At 35.6% G+C, this 13,883-nt stretch overlaps 1 protein-coding gene across 4 annotated transcripts in view; it reads right to left on the reverse strand.

Annotated features, from left to right (window-relative positions):
* The window catches only part of USP24 (ubiquitin specific peptidase 24), a 163,949-nt gene that overhangs the window by 69,413 nt on the left and 80,653 nt on the right, over window positions 1-13,883 (reverse strand). For 2 of the 4 annotated variants that reach the window (XM_036911209.2, XM_036911208.2), the window contains exons 12-23: window positions 13,744-13,847; window positions 11,518-11,625; window positions 11,225-11,320; window positions 10,971-11,132; window positions 10,722-10,769; window positions 9,906-9,985; window positions 8,772-8,835; window positions 5,343-5,450; window positions 4,531-4,680; window positions 3,325-3,456; window positions 2,368-2,479; window positions 779-855 (exon numbers count right to left, since the gene is read on the reverse strand). In XM_036911209.2, the coding sequence (XP_036767104.2) occupies window positions 779-855; window positions 2,368-2,479; window positions 3,325-3,456; window positions 4,531-4,680; window positions 5,343-5,450; window positions 8,772-8,835; window positions 9,906-9,985; window positions 10,722-10,769; window positions 10,971-11,132; window positions 11,225-11,320; window positions 11,518-11,625; window positions 13,744-13,847 (1,241 nt within the window). The remainder of the gene's footprint in view (window positions 1-778; window positions 856-2,367; window positions 2,480-3,324; window positions 3,457-4,530; window positions 4,681-5,342; window positions 5,451-8,771; window positions 8,836-9,905; window positions 9,986-10,721; window positions 10,770-10,970; window positions 11,133-11,224; window positions 11,321-11,517; window positions 11,626-13,743; window positions 13,848-13,883) is intronic. The other 2 variants (XM_057500238.1, XM_036911210.2) reach the window with 2 other exon arrangements.

A 13,883-nucleotide genomic window follows, 5' to 3' on the forward strand; every position in this document is an offset into this window, starting at 1 on the left:
ACCATCCAGGAAGCCAGGTCTTGAATGGAATGAACTATCCTTTGGAAAAAAGTTACTTTTTGCTTTTCTTTTTTGAGGTACACATGTAAATAAAAACATAAGCTGTGCATCTTGTACAGATCCTCATTCTCCTGCCTCATTGTCTGTTCCTAAAATTTTCTCCCCAAATCCCTGCCACTGTGAACCCTGAATTGAAGATTCTGTTACTTTCTGATGCACATGTGAATTGCTGCATCTGAGGAATTGGAAGCCTAGATGGAACTACCTCTACTCTGCATTCACCCAGCCATGGGAGACTGCTGGCTGCCCCAGATCTGCAAGAAACAAAGAGGGATTTGAGAAGTCACTTGTGTTCTCCCAGGCAGCTGGTAAGGTACAGCTGTGCTGGAAAGGGAGCCTCCACTACCTGACAAGAAGCTCTGTTATCAGTGCAGAAGATGGCAATCAAGGAGATGCCCATTCTTTTTTTTTTTTAAATTAAGGTATCATTGATATACACTTTTATGAAGGTTTCACAAGAAAATGTGGTTATTACATTCACCCTTATTATCGAGTCCCTCCCCATACCCCATTGCGGTCACTGTCCATCAGTGTAGCAAGATGCCACAGAGTCCCTATATTTGTCTTCTCTGAGCTACACTATCCTACCTGCGACCCCACACAACTAGAGGTCCATTCTTTTAAAACAATTTCATGTTTTCTCTCAATTGTAACATGTTTTTACTGAACATCTTACCAGACTATCCAAAATATGTAGATTTGAGAATAACGTACTTACCAGCTGAGCTCCTTGTCTTTTCAATCGATGATCACAAAGATTCACATTTTCAAAAAAAGTCTTAAATAAGTTAAAACCTGAAATTATAAATGTTAGATAAATTCATGTACTTTAAGTGACACAAACAACCAATGAAGTGACTCAAAGTCTATTAAGAGCTAAAACTATGAAACTCTTAAGACAAAACATATGCACAAGTCTTCAAGATCTTGGATTAGGCAATGGTTTCTTAGATATGGTACCAAAAGCACAAGAAACAACAGCAAAAAATAAATAAACTGAACTTCATAAAAATTAAAAACTTTTGTGCTCCAAAGGATTATCAAGGAAGTGAAAAGACAATCCATTGAACGGGACAAAACATTTGTACATCATGTATATGATAAGGAGCTACTATGCAGAGTATACAAAACTCTTACAACTCAACAATAAAAAGAAAAACGCACATTCAAAATGGGCAGAAGATTTGAACAGACATTTTCTCAAAGAATATATACAAATGGCCAGTAAGCACACGAAGAGATGATGATTGTCACTAGTCATTAGGGAAATGCAAACCAAAACCATGAGATACCATTTCACACACACTAGGATGGCTAAAATAAAAAAAGACAGTAACACGTTTTGGTGAGGATGTGGAGAAACTAGAAATCCTCATACAGTGTTGGTAGAATTACAAAATGGTGCAACCACTTTGCCAAAGAGCTTGGCAGTTCCTCAGATGATATTTATACGATATGATTCCACTCCTAGCTCTATACCCAAGAGAAATGAAAACCTGTGTCCATATAAAAACTTGAGCAGAAATGTTTACAGCAGCATTATTGGTAATAGCCAAAAAGTGATAACAATCCACATGTCCATCAACTGATGAATGGATAAACAAAATGTGGTATATTCACACAAAGGAATATTTTTCAGTCATGACATGGAATGAAGTACTACCGATATATGCTACAGCTTAGGTGAATCTTGAAAACATTATAATTTGGCATAATGAAAGTAACCAGACACAAAAGGCCACAAATTATATGATTCCATGTATATGAAATGGCCGACTAGGCTAACCCATAAAGACAGAAAATAGATTAGAGTCTGGGGGAATGGGGAACTGGAGAGTAACTGCTAATGGTTTCTTCTGGGGATTGCACAACTTTGTAAATATACTAAAAGCCATTGCCTGTCCACTTTAAGAAAGTGAATTTTATGTTACGTGAATTATATCTCAATTAAAAAATTTCAATTAAAAGAAACACCTGAAAGGAGGATTTCTATACTTTGCCAAATTTCTGCCTCAAATGAATGCTTTTGCCATCTAAGTAATTTCATTAGAGGACAGTTTGGCAATTTGAGCTATCAGACCATATATTTAAAACTTACAATGATTATAAGAAACCATTTATACAAAGAAATTTATCTGTGTACATAAACACATGGATATAATGGTGGGTCTCTATACGCATAAATAAAAGTTCAGAAAGATATTTTAAACTGTTTAGTTGTATCTGAGAAGTGGCTTAGAAGGAAAGGAAAGAATAGAATTTCTTACTTAAAGAATTGGAAAAAAAAAAAGATTGTTTTTCTCCTACCATTCATAGTGATTTCATATGACTCCAATTTAAGAATTTTCTCCTTGAAAAGCTGCTGTTGAACATCACTCTCAAGATCATGTTGCCCTTTTGTAAACCATTCAAAACACATCTGTGGATCAAGACAAATATCACCCTATAACTAAAATCCATTTCAGACAAATACAAATTCCAAATTGGGAGAGTAAAGATAAATCACTCTTAATTCTCTGAAAACTTCTATTACCAAAATACCACTCAAAAGTGAAATCTTGGCACTCTGACACTAAATAAAGCAGCTCACTAGCAGTCTTTGTCCTAGATAATGAAAATATATACTTACACTTTTCATTCAACTTTATACTTGGGTTTTTCCACTAATGAGCCTTACTATGTGTCAGGCACTGTGTTAAAGGCACTGTCACATATTTAGTTCTTTCAACAATCCTATGAAATAGTCATTAACTATAAAATGAAATGAGGGAACAGTGATCCACTGTTAGAAAATGTCAAAGTAGGTGTTCTCCTGGTTTCATTCATTTTCAGCTGCTTAATTACAGTTTTAAAAATCTGTCTAGGCATTTATTATTCTTTAGTATTTCTGGGGTACAACATCATTACAGGAATTAAAAGTTTTCTGTTGCTAACTTAAAATTAGCTTCATGGGACAGAAACAAAAACCTAAAAGATATACGAAGAATTCTTTAGCTGTACTCACTTGGCTGAATTTGGTTTTATCCAGAATGGTATAAAAATTACCAAGGAACACACACATTAATTTGTATCATACATATATATTATATAAAACATTTTTTCAGCACTTACAGTTCCTGGACAATTAGTATAAAGGTAAGCTTAGTAAGCTGAAAAGTGTTTAGAATTGATGTTGTGAGACACACAAAATAATGTGAGACAGAAAAAAGTAAAATATTTAAGTACCACTTTTGCCTTATTTTATTCATAGTATCATCATCTTACCTCTCTATCTAATTCACAAACATCCTGGCCAGTCACAAGACACTCCCAGATTTCCTTGGCACGATTCCAACCCAGATACAGAGTAGCTTCTTGCAAGAAAAATGCCAGAAATTTTAGATGGGCCTCTAAATACTGTAAAAAGAAGTGATGCTAATTAATCCAGGAATTCCTATCTCAAAGCAAAATTTAAAAAAATGAAGTTAAAATTAAAGTTTACCTAGTGCTTTTTCATATAACTTATGGTAGATATGAGAAACCAGTTTACAAGCTGACAATACAATGTAGTAAAAGCTACTTCAAGTTTATTACAAATTCAGCTGACATTAGATGCCATAAAACATACAGTTGCCTCACCACTCCCTTATCTGCAGTTCTGCTTTCTGCATTTCAATTATCCTCTATCAGCTGTTGTCCCAGAAGCAGACGACCCTCCTGCTGACCTATTATCAGAAGGCCAACAGCAGCCTAAGGCTACATCACAAAGCCTACATCATTCACCTCACTTCATCTCATCACGCAGGCATTTTATCATCTCACATCATCACAAGGGTGAATACAGTACAATAAGATATTTTGAGGGAGAGCCATATTCCCATAACTTCTATTACAATACGTTGTTATAGTTGTTCTATGTTGTTATTATTGTTGTTAATCTCTTACTGTGCCTAATTCATAAATTAAAATTTATCATAGATATGTATGTATAGGAAAAAAATCACAGCATATATAGGGTAGTACACTGTGGTTTCAGGCATTCACTGGGGGTCTTGGAACAATCTCCTGAGGACTACTATAATTTCAGCAATCTCAAAGCAAAACACCACAAATTCACATGTGGTGAGTTAAGATGTTTTTTTCCTAGTTTTTTAGAAACAATATTACTAATCAACTGATTTGAAAAACAAAAGCAATCTTCTAGAGAATTGACAATTATTATTTCAGATCAAAGACAAAATAAAATGATTTTTATATTTTTATCATATATAGTTCTTACATGATTTACTGATTTACCTACAAATACCAATTTAAAAAAATTTTATTTAAAAATGATTTTAGTTAAAATACAAAACTGTTCCATCACTACAAAGGTATCTCATGTTATTACCTCTTTAGAGTTACACCCAACAGATACTATTTTTATAGTTTAAGGGCAAAGTGGCCAAATGAATGCTGTAAATCATGAAACAAAAGCACAATGCCGGATACCTCCCGGTAAGTGTATCGGCCATCCACTAGGGTTGAACCAGTTAAGCCTGCAGGTCCAGCCACGGCTGCTGCGAGTCGATGACAAGCTATCAAACTTCCTGTTACCAATTTCACAATTTCAAAATTTTTCTTCAAGTCTTGAATAATGCTCTTGGCAAAAACAACAAGAAGTAAAATGGTATGAGAATTTGCAGTCATTATGTCAGTTTAATATAAATACAGTCCTAGGTGAGGGAAAGCAAACAGGATTTCTTCACTCAAACTGAAATGACATCAGTGTAGATAAAATCAACCTGGTATGTACAGTTACTAGGGAATTAATAATAAACTTGCTAATTTTTGTTATCAATAACAAATATCTGTAAAGAGATTCTTTTTTTAAAAAAGTCTTTTAAAAGAACTATTTCACTTCATCTGTACTTTTCCAGATCTTTCTTCCCAAGTCCACTACACTGAGGAAGTTCTAGCTCCTGAAGCAATCTAATCTCTCTGCAATTTAAAATTAGTCTTGAATCTTTTGAAATAAATTTCTAAAATACCATTCTAACTTTCAAAAATTGGCTTAATTATTTCCATAAGTTAAGGAAATAAAAAGGAAATGAGTTAGGGATATATCAAAAGAAAAGCTCCTCAGAAACCAAAGGAAAATGATATGTAAACTCAAGACATATTAAGTAATATAAATTAATTGTATTATTAAGCACAAAAAAGTAAAATACTGACCACAAAACACAGCAATTTTATTCATGTTTTGTTAGTACAAAAGGTTATATATTTAATTATATGATAATACAATATAGCTATACTCTCACCTTGTCTTGCTTTTGGTAGGTCTGTTTTATGAATGAGCGGGTAATCTCGTGGAGCTGACGCAAAGCTGGCACCACCCATACAAACTGGGGATTATTAAGCTGAGCTGACTGAAGTTAAAAAGAAATTACATCAGTTAAATTTAGAAATGAATGGCAGACTAAAGTTATTAGCTATAAAAAATAAAAACAATTAGGCTTTATTGTTACATGTTCTATTATTTTTCTTTTCACACTGCTCATTTATAGCTTATCTCCATGCATTCATAATTCAGTCTTCAACTTCTTATTCTGCATGCAATTTCCTAAAGCCAAGAACTGCAAACAGGAGTGGATGTGAAGTGACAGTAAATGTGTAGGGGTACATCAGCAAAAAACAGACAATAAAGAATTAGCAACTCCAGAAGATAGATTAAGTAGTGCAGGCTGCTAGGACATGTTGACATAACAAAGTAAATTGGTGGCAAAAGCTTGACTTGGATAATACTGAACTGGCTGATAAGTACAAAATACCAAGGATATGATCAAGTTACTGAGAGTGGTCTGAATATAAAGAAAATATTCATAATCTGCTTATATTTCCTAGTTAAAACAATTTTGTAAGAGAGATTTTTATCTTTATTATTTCAACCACTTTATACTTTATATTTTTCAAAAAGACATTTCTGAAACTGATACATGACAATCCAGATCTTTCGTAGTACCTATCTGAAATGTCTGATGTTCATGCAATAATCTTTAAAAAGAGAATTGCTTTTTAATATATAGCATCTTCTGAACTATGAGATTTCATAGTTGTAGAACTGCTAGATTAAACACTATCAATTTATCAATTAAGTCTTTAAAAAACTGAGAAAAGTTTAAGTCCTTAGCATTTATTTTAAAGTCTGAATTTTGTCTTTTTAAAAATCCTTCTTGCTTCCTCAAGTCTTTCTATAAGATGAAGATCTCTATAGGGTGGAAAAATACTTTAGATGTCTTCTGGGGAAAAACATTCTACTACTGCATATGTAAGTATGAGAGAGCTAATGCCAAAACAATACTGGCTTTCTTAGAGATTAGCCAATCAATCAGCAAATACCGTATTTTCTGGATTCTAAGATACAGATTTGATAAATTTTAACATTTCTGAAATTGTCACCTTTTACAGTTATGTCAAAAGAAACTTACCAGCCACTAGGCATAAGAGTAAGTTCTGACACAGCTTTCCTTACCTGAACATGTGCAAACTTCACTGGGTACAAAAGGTATTGCTGATCTACCTGTCTTTTTTATTTTTACTAGGTATAGGTAGCACCAAACAAGGATGGCTTTTTAACTTAAATTTAGATTACTGATTTGTTACTTACATGCTATCAAAAAGATTACACTATGATGTGGTACTGACTAGCCTGTCATGTCCATCCATTCAATTAAAAGCAAAGGAAGTCACCAGTGGCCTCAGACTAAAGCATTTTCAAAGCCAGGAGAATTTGGTGCAACAGACTCATACCCTGTGAAGGTCTGTATCACTCAGCACTAAATGTCTCTTTGTCCAAAGCTGTATCTTAATTCAAGAGAAGCTGTTTAACTTGTGGTATACATAACTCAACTAAGGAAAAAAGCAGCTTGAGTTTTACAAAAAAGGACAAGGACACAAAACTCCATATTCTTCAACATGCCTCTAATTATACAATCAATCTTAAAGATTTCAAAGAGGTCCAGAGCACTACTATTGACAATGAAAAGCAGTGTGTCACAAGTGAAGCTGTACATACTGGTCAAAGGAGACTTAGACTTACACTCTGAGTGTGATTCTAAACACACGGATGGTAAAAGTAAAATGTACAGTTTCTTCTTTCTTCTTTGCAAACTTACTAAATCTGTGATGCAGGTTGTAATCACTGGCATTTTAGAATCACAGAAATAAGGTATATATTAAAAGCCAACTATTTATGAGACTATCTAGAATATTTCTGCTAAGATATAAAAGTTGCAAAATGACAAATTACAAAACTGGAAGGCTTAAGTCCAAATGGACACTTTCCAAAGGGATTAAAAGATGTTAGGATATAAATACGAACACTTTAGCAAAAAGCAGATGTATTAAAGTTTCATTTTAACTAATTATGTCAATTACGGTTAGAGTATTTTTATTCAACACTGAAAATCACCCTTTGAAGGTAGCTCACTATCCAATAAAAATAGAGAAAATTCACATAAAATTTGAATTTAAAAAGTGTTTCTGACATAGGCTTTCTTAAGTTTAGCAAACAGGAAAGATGTTATTTATTCCATCATCTCTTTCACACTATGCTGCTACATTACAAGAAAAATTTAAACTACTCTTTTCCACTTATAAAAGAGCAGAAGACTATGGTGAACAATTAAGATGAACATATTTGATAATGTCTGATAACAGAGCTGAGGTTACATAAGCAGGAGTTAATAGTATGTCCAAATTGGACTCTTAACACTAGATAAAGCCTCAAAGGTGAACTGGTTTAGCCTGCACACCTACACCTATATTCTCCCTATTTATTTTTGTTAAATGACTTGTCTCCTAGTATTTCCAGTGACGAGGAACTCAGGAGGCAGTGTATTCTGTTTCAGACTGTTCTCACAGAGAGTTCACTGATCTATCATACTGAAACAGGCCTTCCCATAACTTCTAGGAGATATGAAAAGTAAGCTGAATCAAACTTCTCTACAACAATCCTCTAAAAATCTGAAGAAAAAGCTTTTACATTCTTTACATTCTCTCCTCTCAAAGCTGAACATACCCACTTCCTCATCTGTCTTGTTTTTCCAGACCCAGACATTTATCCAGACTCAAAGTAATATTTTTTGCATGGGAGGACATTTTAAAGAAGTCTTTCCTCCTGTGCTGACCACATCACTGTGATACTATATACTGAGGGCATCTTGCAACTTTTACTTTCAATGATGTTTTGGCGAGAAGAGGCCACTCAACTACAGGTCAGTAATGAGTTTAGTGTCCTCACAGGGTGGAGGGGAGGAAGTAAGATGAAGGGAAACAACACTTACTGAAAGGCTGCCAGGCATTGTGCTAGGAGAAATTAAGATAAACTTAAGGAATATGCAATATAGTACTAATTGAATAAAAATTATTTTTTGGCTTAGTAATTTTTTTCTTTGGATGAGTACATTTAAACGTTTTAATTGAAGGAAAAAGTGAAATAAAAGAGGGAGAGGGTTGGGGTAAATGGTGGAAGGTGTAAAGGAAGCAAAGGAAAGAGGACCAAGGGAGCCAAGAGTATCCTGGCAGAATCTGTAGAAATAAAGTTAAGAAACAAAGGTCAGAATTTCTCAACACAACAGTGGAATCCGGGAATTTTAAGAGTGTCAAAAGCCGAGGGAAAGGCAATCAGTTGGGGGAACAGAGGTAGCTGAGGGTGGGAGGGGAGTAAGAGGTGGGTGATCTTGTCTTACCCTTCGCTTAGTTTCTGTGTAGCCTGGCAGGGAGACATAATCCCCAGTCAGCCCACCTTGCTGCCTGGCAGGAAAGGGCATAGCATAGAAAAACACCTTTAGTGGCAGTATATAATTCACCCCCCTGCTTGGAGTCATATCCAGGGGGCTTTGAACTTCCAACTGCCCCCCTTCAGCTATGTGTGTTCTTTATGAGAGTAACTGTGATAGCACTTAGTCAACAGACAAGTGCTATGTAAAGGCAAGATACTATTATTTGGAATGATATAATAGTACATCAGAATTTTACTTGGGAGCAGTGGGAAATAAAAAAGGAAGGATATTCAAGTCTCACAAAATGACTCCAAAATCTCCCTGTTACTTTTTGAGTTCTGTTACATAAAACAACAGACATGAATGAAGTGACAACAAGAGAAGCAATAAAGATGCAACGATGATGTTAACTGGAAGAGCTAAGTGATGCATTGCTGTAACTAGGAAGGAGCAGAGGGCAGGAAGGACTTTCTGGTTTCAAAAGCCATTTCCCTGGATGGAGGGAAAAGTCCCTTCAGCTTTGACCTTGATATCTGTACAGATCTTTATCTGAAAAGAAAAGACCAGATACCCTTTTCCTCTATTACTATTAGTATTGAAGGAACAACTTTAAATAACTCTGGATGAGTTTCAATCAGAAAGACAGAGGCTGCTTAATTATCTGAATCACTGAGCTAAGAAAATTAGAAAAATTCAAATGTATCTGAGTAGAAAGACAGCATTATTGTTGAATTAAGGGAATAATTCCTCATAACCTGAGCATTACCAGCTCCAGTCTGAACACTTTTAAAATCTTAAAAGCTAGATTACATGTAGGAAATCCACTTGATCAAATTTCAATGTCAGAATATAAAACAAAGTTCTTAAATATCTCCAACTAATCTTTATGACCAAACATAATTAAAAAAATAAAGCCCACTGAATCACCAAGCCTCTAACGAGAACTAAAAATCTCTGAATATATCAATGACACAGCAGTCTTCAAGATCCTTTAAAGAAATACATATTAATGAAAGCCAAGAAAAATATTTACCAGTGAAATTACTAAGGCACTAGCTATTTACCAAAAACTTTTCCTATGTTAACAGTAAAATGAAATACCTCTCACTGCGAGGCTTTATGTCTGGTCTGGGCAACTGGAGGGCCTGTGCGGGAGGAGACCACCTCTCTGAACAGGGCTGCTGCAACAGTGGAAACAGGTTCCAGTGAGCAGCCACCGAGATGAGCCGTCTCAGAGGAGAGACTTGATGTGCAAGGACTGCAGCAACAGGACAGCCATAATCACCACTGCTCACTGCTAACCACCCTTCCAAATGACAGTCTAGAAGGCCACAGCAACCTGGAGGCAAGAGCCCCAAAGGGAAGGGCTCCGTCTTGCAGTCACTACCCAAGCCTATGTCTCAGACTGAACCCCAGCAGCAGGCCCGCACTCAATCTTTGTCTAAGAAACTGCTTTAGCAACACAGCTGAATCAAGCACCTGAATGAATATGTGCCAGCACTGAATGACCACCCCCTTCCTCCCTTCTTTCTTTCTTCTGACTCTGTGAATGGCCCTCCATGTCTCCTTTATGGGAGAAAAATGGGCACGATATTTATGTAGAATCGCAGGGATTTGTGCACACTTTGGATTTAATTTAAAAAAGAAAAACAAAGTTAAGGTCTTATAATTTTATGAAAATAATATAATAAAGCTACCCTTGTAACCTGTTTTTTTCCCCTTTGAGAGTCAGTAACTCCCCAGGCTTTAAATAATAAAACATAAGTCAAAAATGAATATTTCAACAGCAGTTTGTATCTGAATATCACTTTAAGAAACACTAAAACATACTATTATCTTAAAATTATATAATTAATTAATTAAGAGGAATTATTAAGTTAGTATACCTTTTAGTTGGTTCCATCTGCAAATTCTTACCTTGAATCCATCCTTTTTGTTTTTTTCCAAACCTGACCATTCTCCAGGCTGAAAATTAATTTTAAGAGAAACATAAGTGATTTGGGAAAAGCAGTATCTATAATTTCCCAATCTTATACTCTAAGGTAAGAGCTTCCAGATAGGACATTTAGTCTAATTTACATAAGAGGGCAAGACAATTATTTGGCTTTAATTACTCATACAATACTCTTGTTCTGACAACAAAACTAGACCACAGGTAAAACCAACCCTTTTAATATCTTCTATGCACTTAATGATGTAGCTCCTCTTGATTGCTTCCTTTACTGCATATGCATCACTAAGAATTGTCAGGTGCTCCTCCAAGGCTTGCTGAATAAGGCTACTGGGCAGGGTTGGAAGATGAGCCAGGTCCCAGAGCACATCTAACACCTACAATGACACCACACGTGATGAGCGCTGCAACACTCAAGTAAAACTGCTTCAAGTAGTTGTAGCTAGAAAAATTCATTTGATTCTCCTGCCTTTCCAGAAGTAGCCTCAAAGCGAGCTTCCCGGCCTATTCGTCCAATCAGGCTCAATAGCTTCTGTCTTACTCTATCGCTCTCTGTCTCCCAGCTCTGCAGAATGGAAAAGAAAACACAGGAATTGCCTCACAATCCAATTTTATCACACTGGCAAAAATAGGCAGAAAACTTTAAAACTTGAGCTAAAAAAGCTAAATGAAGTAAGAAGAGCACATTTAAGCACTGCTAATTTAGAGCGGGGAGACCTCAAAATAAGCTTATTTTAGAAAAGTAAGCACGTTTGAACATACCTTTTGAATGAGAACAAACAAATGATTAAGTTGATCTGAATTAAATTTGACAGCTGCAGCAGCAATAATGGTATGAATGTTCTCGATCACAGTAGATGATTGTCCTGACTAGAAAAGGAGACATTGGGAAAAAGTTAAGTCTCGGCACTTGGAAAAACCTGTCTTCTCCCTGGCAATTTATAGAAGCAAAAGCAATACAGTAACAAAAATTAATGGACTCTAGCATAATCAGCACTCACTTGCATGATAATACTGGCAAGACTACAATGAAGCAACCATTATTAACAGCTATCGGTTGGCCTTGTTTAAATTCCTAACAGCATTAAATCTTGAAAAAGACAATGTAAAAAGAGAAGAGAATCTAGTTCTCAAACTGACATACTCATTTCAAGAGAACAAAATTATTTCCAACTGGCTAAAAAAAGAAAATCCAGCTGATTACAAGACAAACCTACTCACTTTTGGCATTTTATAAATGATCTTGAGGGCCTCAGCTGAGAATATTACTTGCCTCATTTTTTATTTTACTCATATATTTTATGACTTCATTAATATTTATTGATGTGAAAGGTAGTAAGTCTCTGCTTCAGAGACACAGAACTTATGGTTGATACTTACTTTACAACCTCAATCATGGCTCTGCCATGCCTCACTGTTCACATGTGAGAGACTTTGAAGGGGCAAGGAACATTTTTAGATTCAATTCTATAAGAATTTTCTTAGTATCTTTCATACACATACATTTACTGAATGTAATAGGGACATACAATATTATACATCATGGTCTCTAATCTTCAACCTTATGTGGATTCAAAACTTATATTTACAAAACAAAATTACATGAGTATTCAACTAAGGTCAAGATGTAGGAAGTAAAATTTATAGGATTCAGGACTGTTTTCTTGTAGTTTTGCACCTAACTTAATATAATATGGTTTGTAATGCTAGACTGGGAGCTGGCAACTTATATTTCCTCTGCCAGCTGTACTCCCGTTGTATTCTGTCAATGAGAGGCACTGTGGGGAGAGGAGAAGGCAGGAGGAAGGAAGAAGTGTTTCTGGTTTATGCTCAGACTGGATGAAGGTGCTGCCATCTGTGGCACCAGGGGATTCTGGAGGTGCTGGTGGCAGTGTCCCCTTTTTGATAGTTCCAGCACTTGCAGAGAAAGCACCTCCAAAAGGGCTTCCTTTCTTGGACTTACTACGCCCTTTTACATTTGCTCTCCTAGCATTCATACTTCCCTTTTTGCCCCTCCACCTTAGCAACACTTTTTTGCAAACAAAGCTCTGTACTCAATTCCCTCTGAAATACCTAGCAGAGCTTCTGTTTCCTGAGTAGACTCTAACTGACACAGTGACTAAGTGAATACAGATAAGGTGAGTTCCAGGCTTCTTTCTGGCTTAGCAACTAGATGAAGAATACAATTACTGAAGAAGACTGGAAAATGATTATGTTTAGACATATTGAATTCGAGATGCCTATGAGATAACACATGTGAAGGTGTAACTGTTGTATCCTTAGATATTCTGCACTGGAGTTCAAGAAGAGGTCTAAATTAAAGATATAATTCTGAGAGTCAGCAGCATCCAAATACGGTCAAAGCCCCAGGAGTGGATGAAACTGACTAGTGAAACACTATACAGTGAGAATAAGGCTTGAAAAAACTCCTGTTTAAAAAGTAGAAGACAGTAAGTTAGTAAAGAAGACTTAAGAAGGAATGCCAGAAAATGGGAGGAAAACCAGTAGAATGGACTATTAACAAAGTGAAGGAAAAAAATTAAGCGTAGGGTCAATCCTGTCACAGCTGCTGAGAACTCTAGTGAGATCAGATCTGTAAACTCAGTAAATATTAGTATCATCCTCAGTTAATAGAATTACACAGGGAAAGCTTATCAATGAAAACTGGAATGCAATATAGTGGAAAGAATACTGGACTGATAAACAAAAGACATACCTACTCCTAGTTTTGCCACTAACTGCTATGGAGCCTGCAGGAAGGCTTTTCATTTTATAATCTGAGAAATGGGAATACTAGCCTTGATCAGTAGTCTTACATCTTTTGAGTAGTTCAAGTCTTTTTAGATATACAATCTTAACAGAAACCCTAAGATGTAAAACAGATTTGACCAGGGCTATTCTGGTTACTTCTCTGCTCATTCACCACCCTCCTACCTCTCCTACTAACAAAATGTCAGAAAAAGGCAAAAGTAATTCCAATCAACTTACCTGTATCTTCCAAATCTTAGCAAGCTCATCTAAAGACAATTTACTGCCCAAGAGCTCAATAATTCCCTTTATACGATCACAGTATTGTGCTTGGTCTATATTGCCTAAGAGAAGAAACAGCAAAGAGGCAGACAGATACA

Source organism: Manis pentadactyla, chromosome 4 (genome assembly GCF_030020395.1).
Source record: "Manis pentadactyla isolate mManPen7 chromosome 4, mManPen7.hap1, whole genome shotgun sequence".
In the NCBI taxonomy this organism is placed as follows: Eukaryota; Metazoa; Chordata; class Mammalia; order Pholidota; family Manidae; genus Manis; species Manis pentadactyla.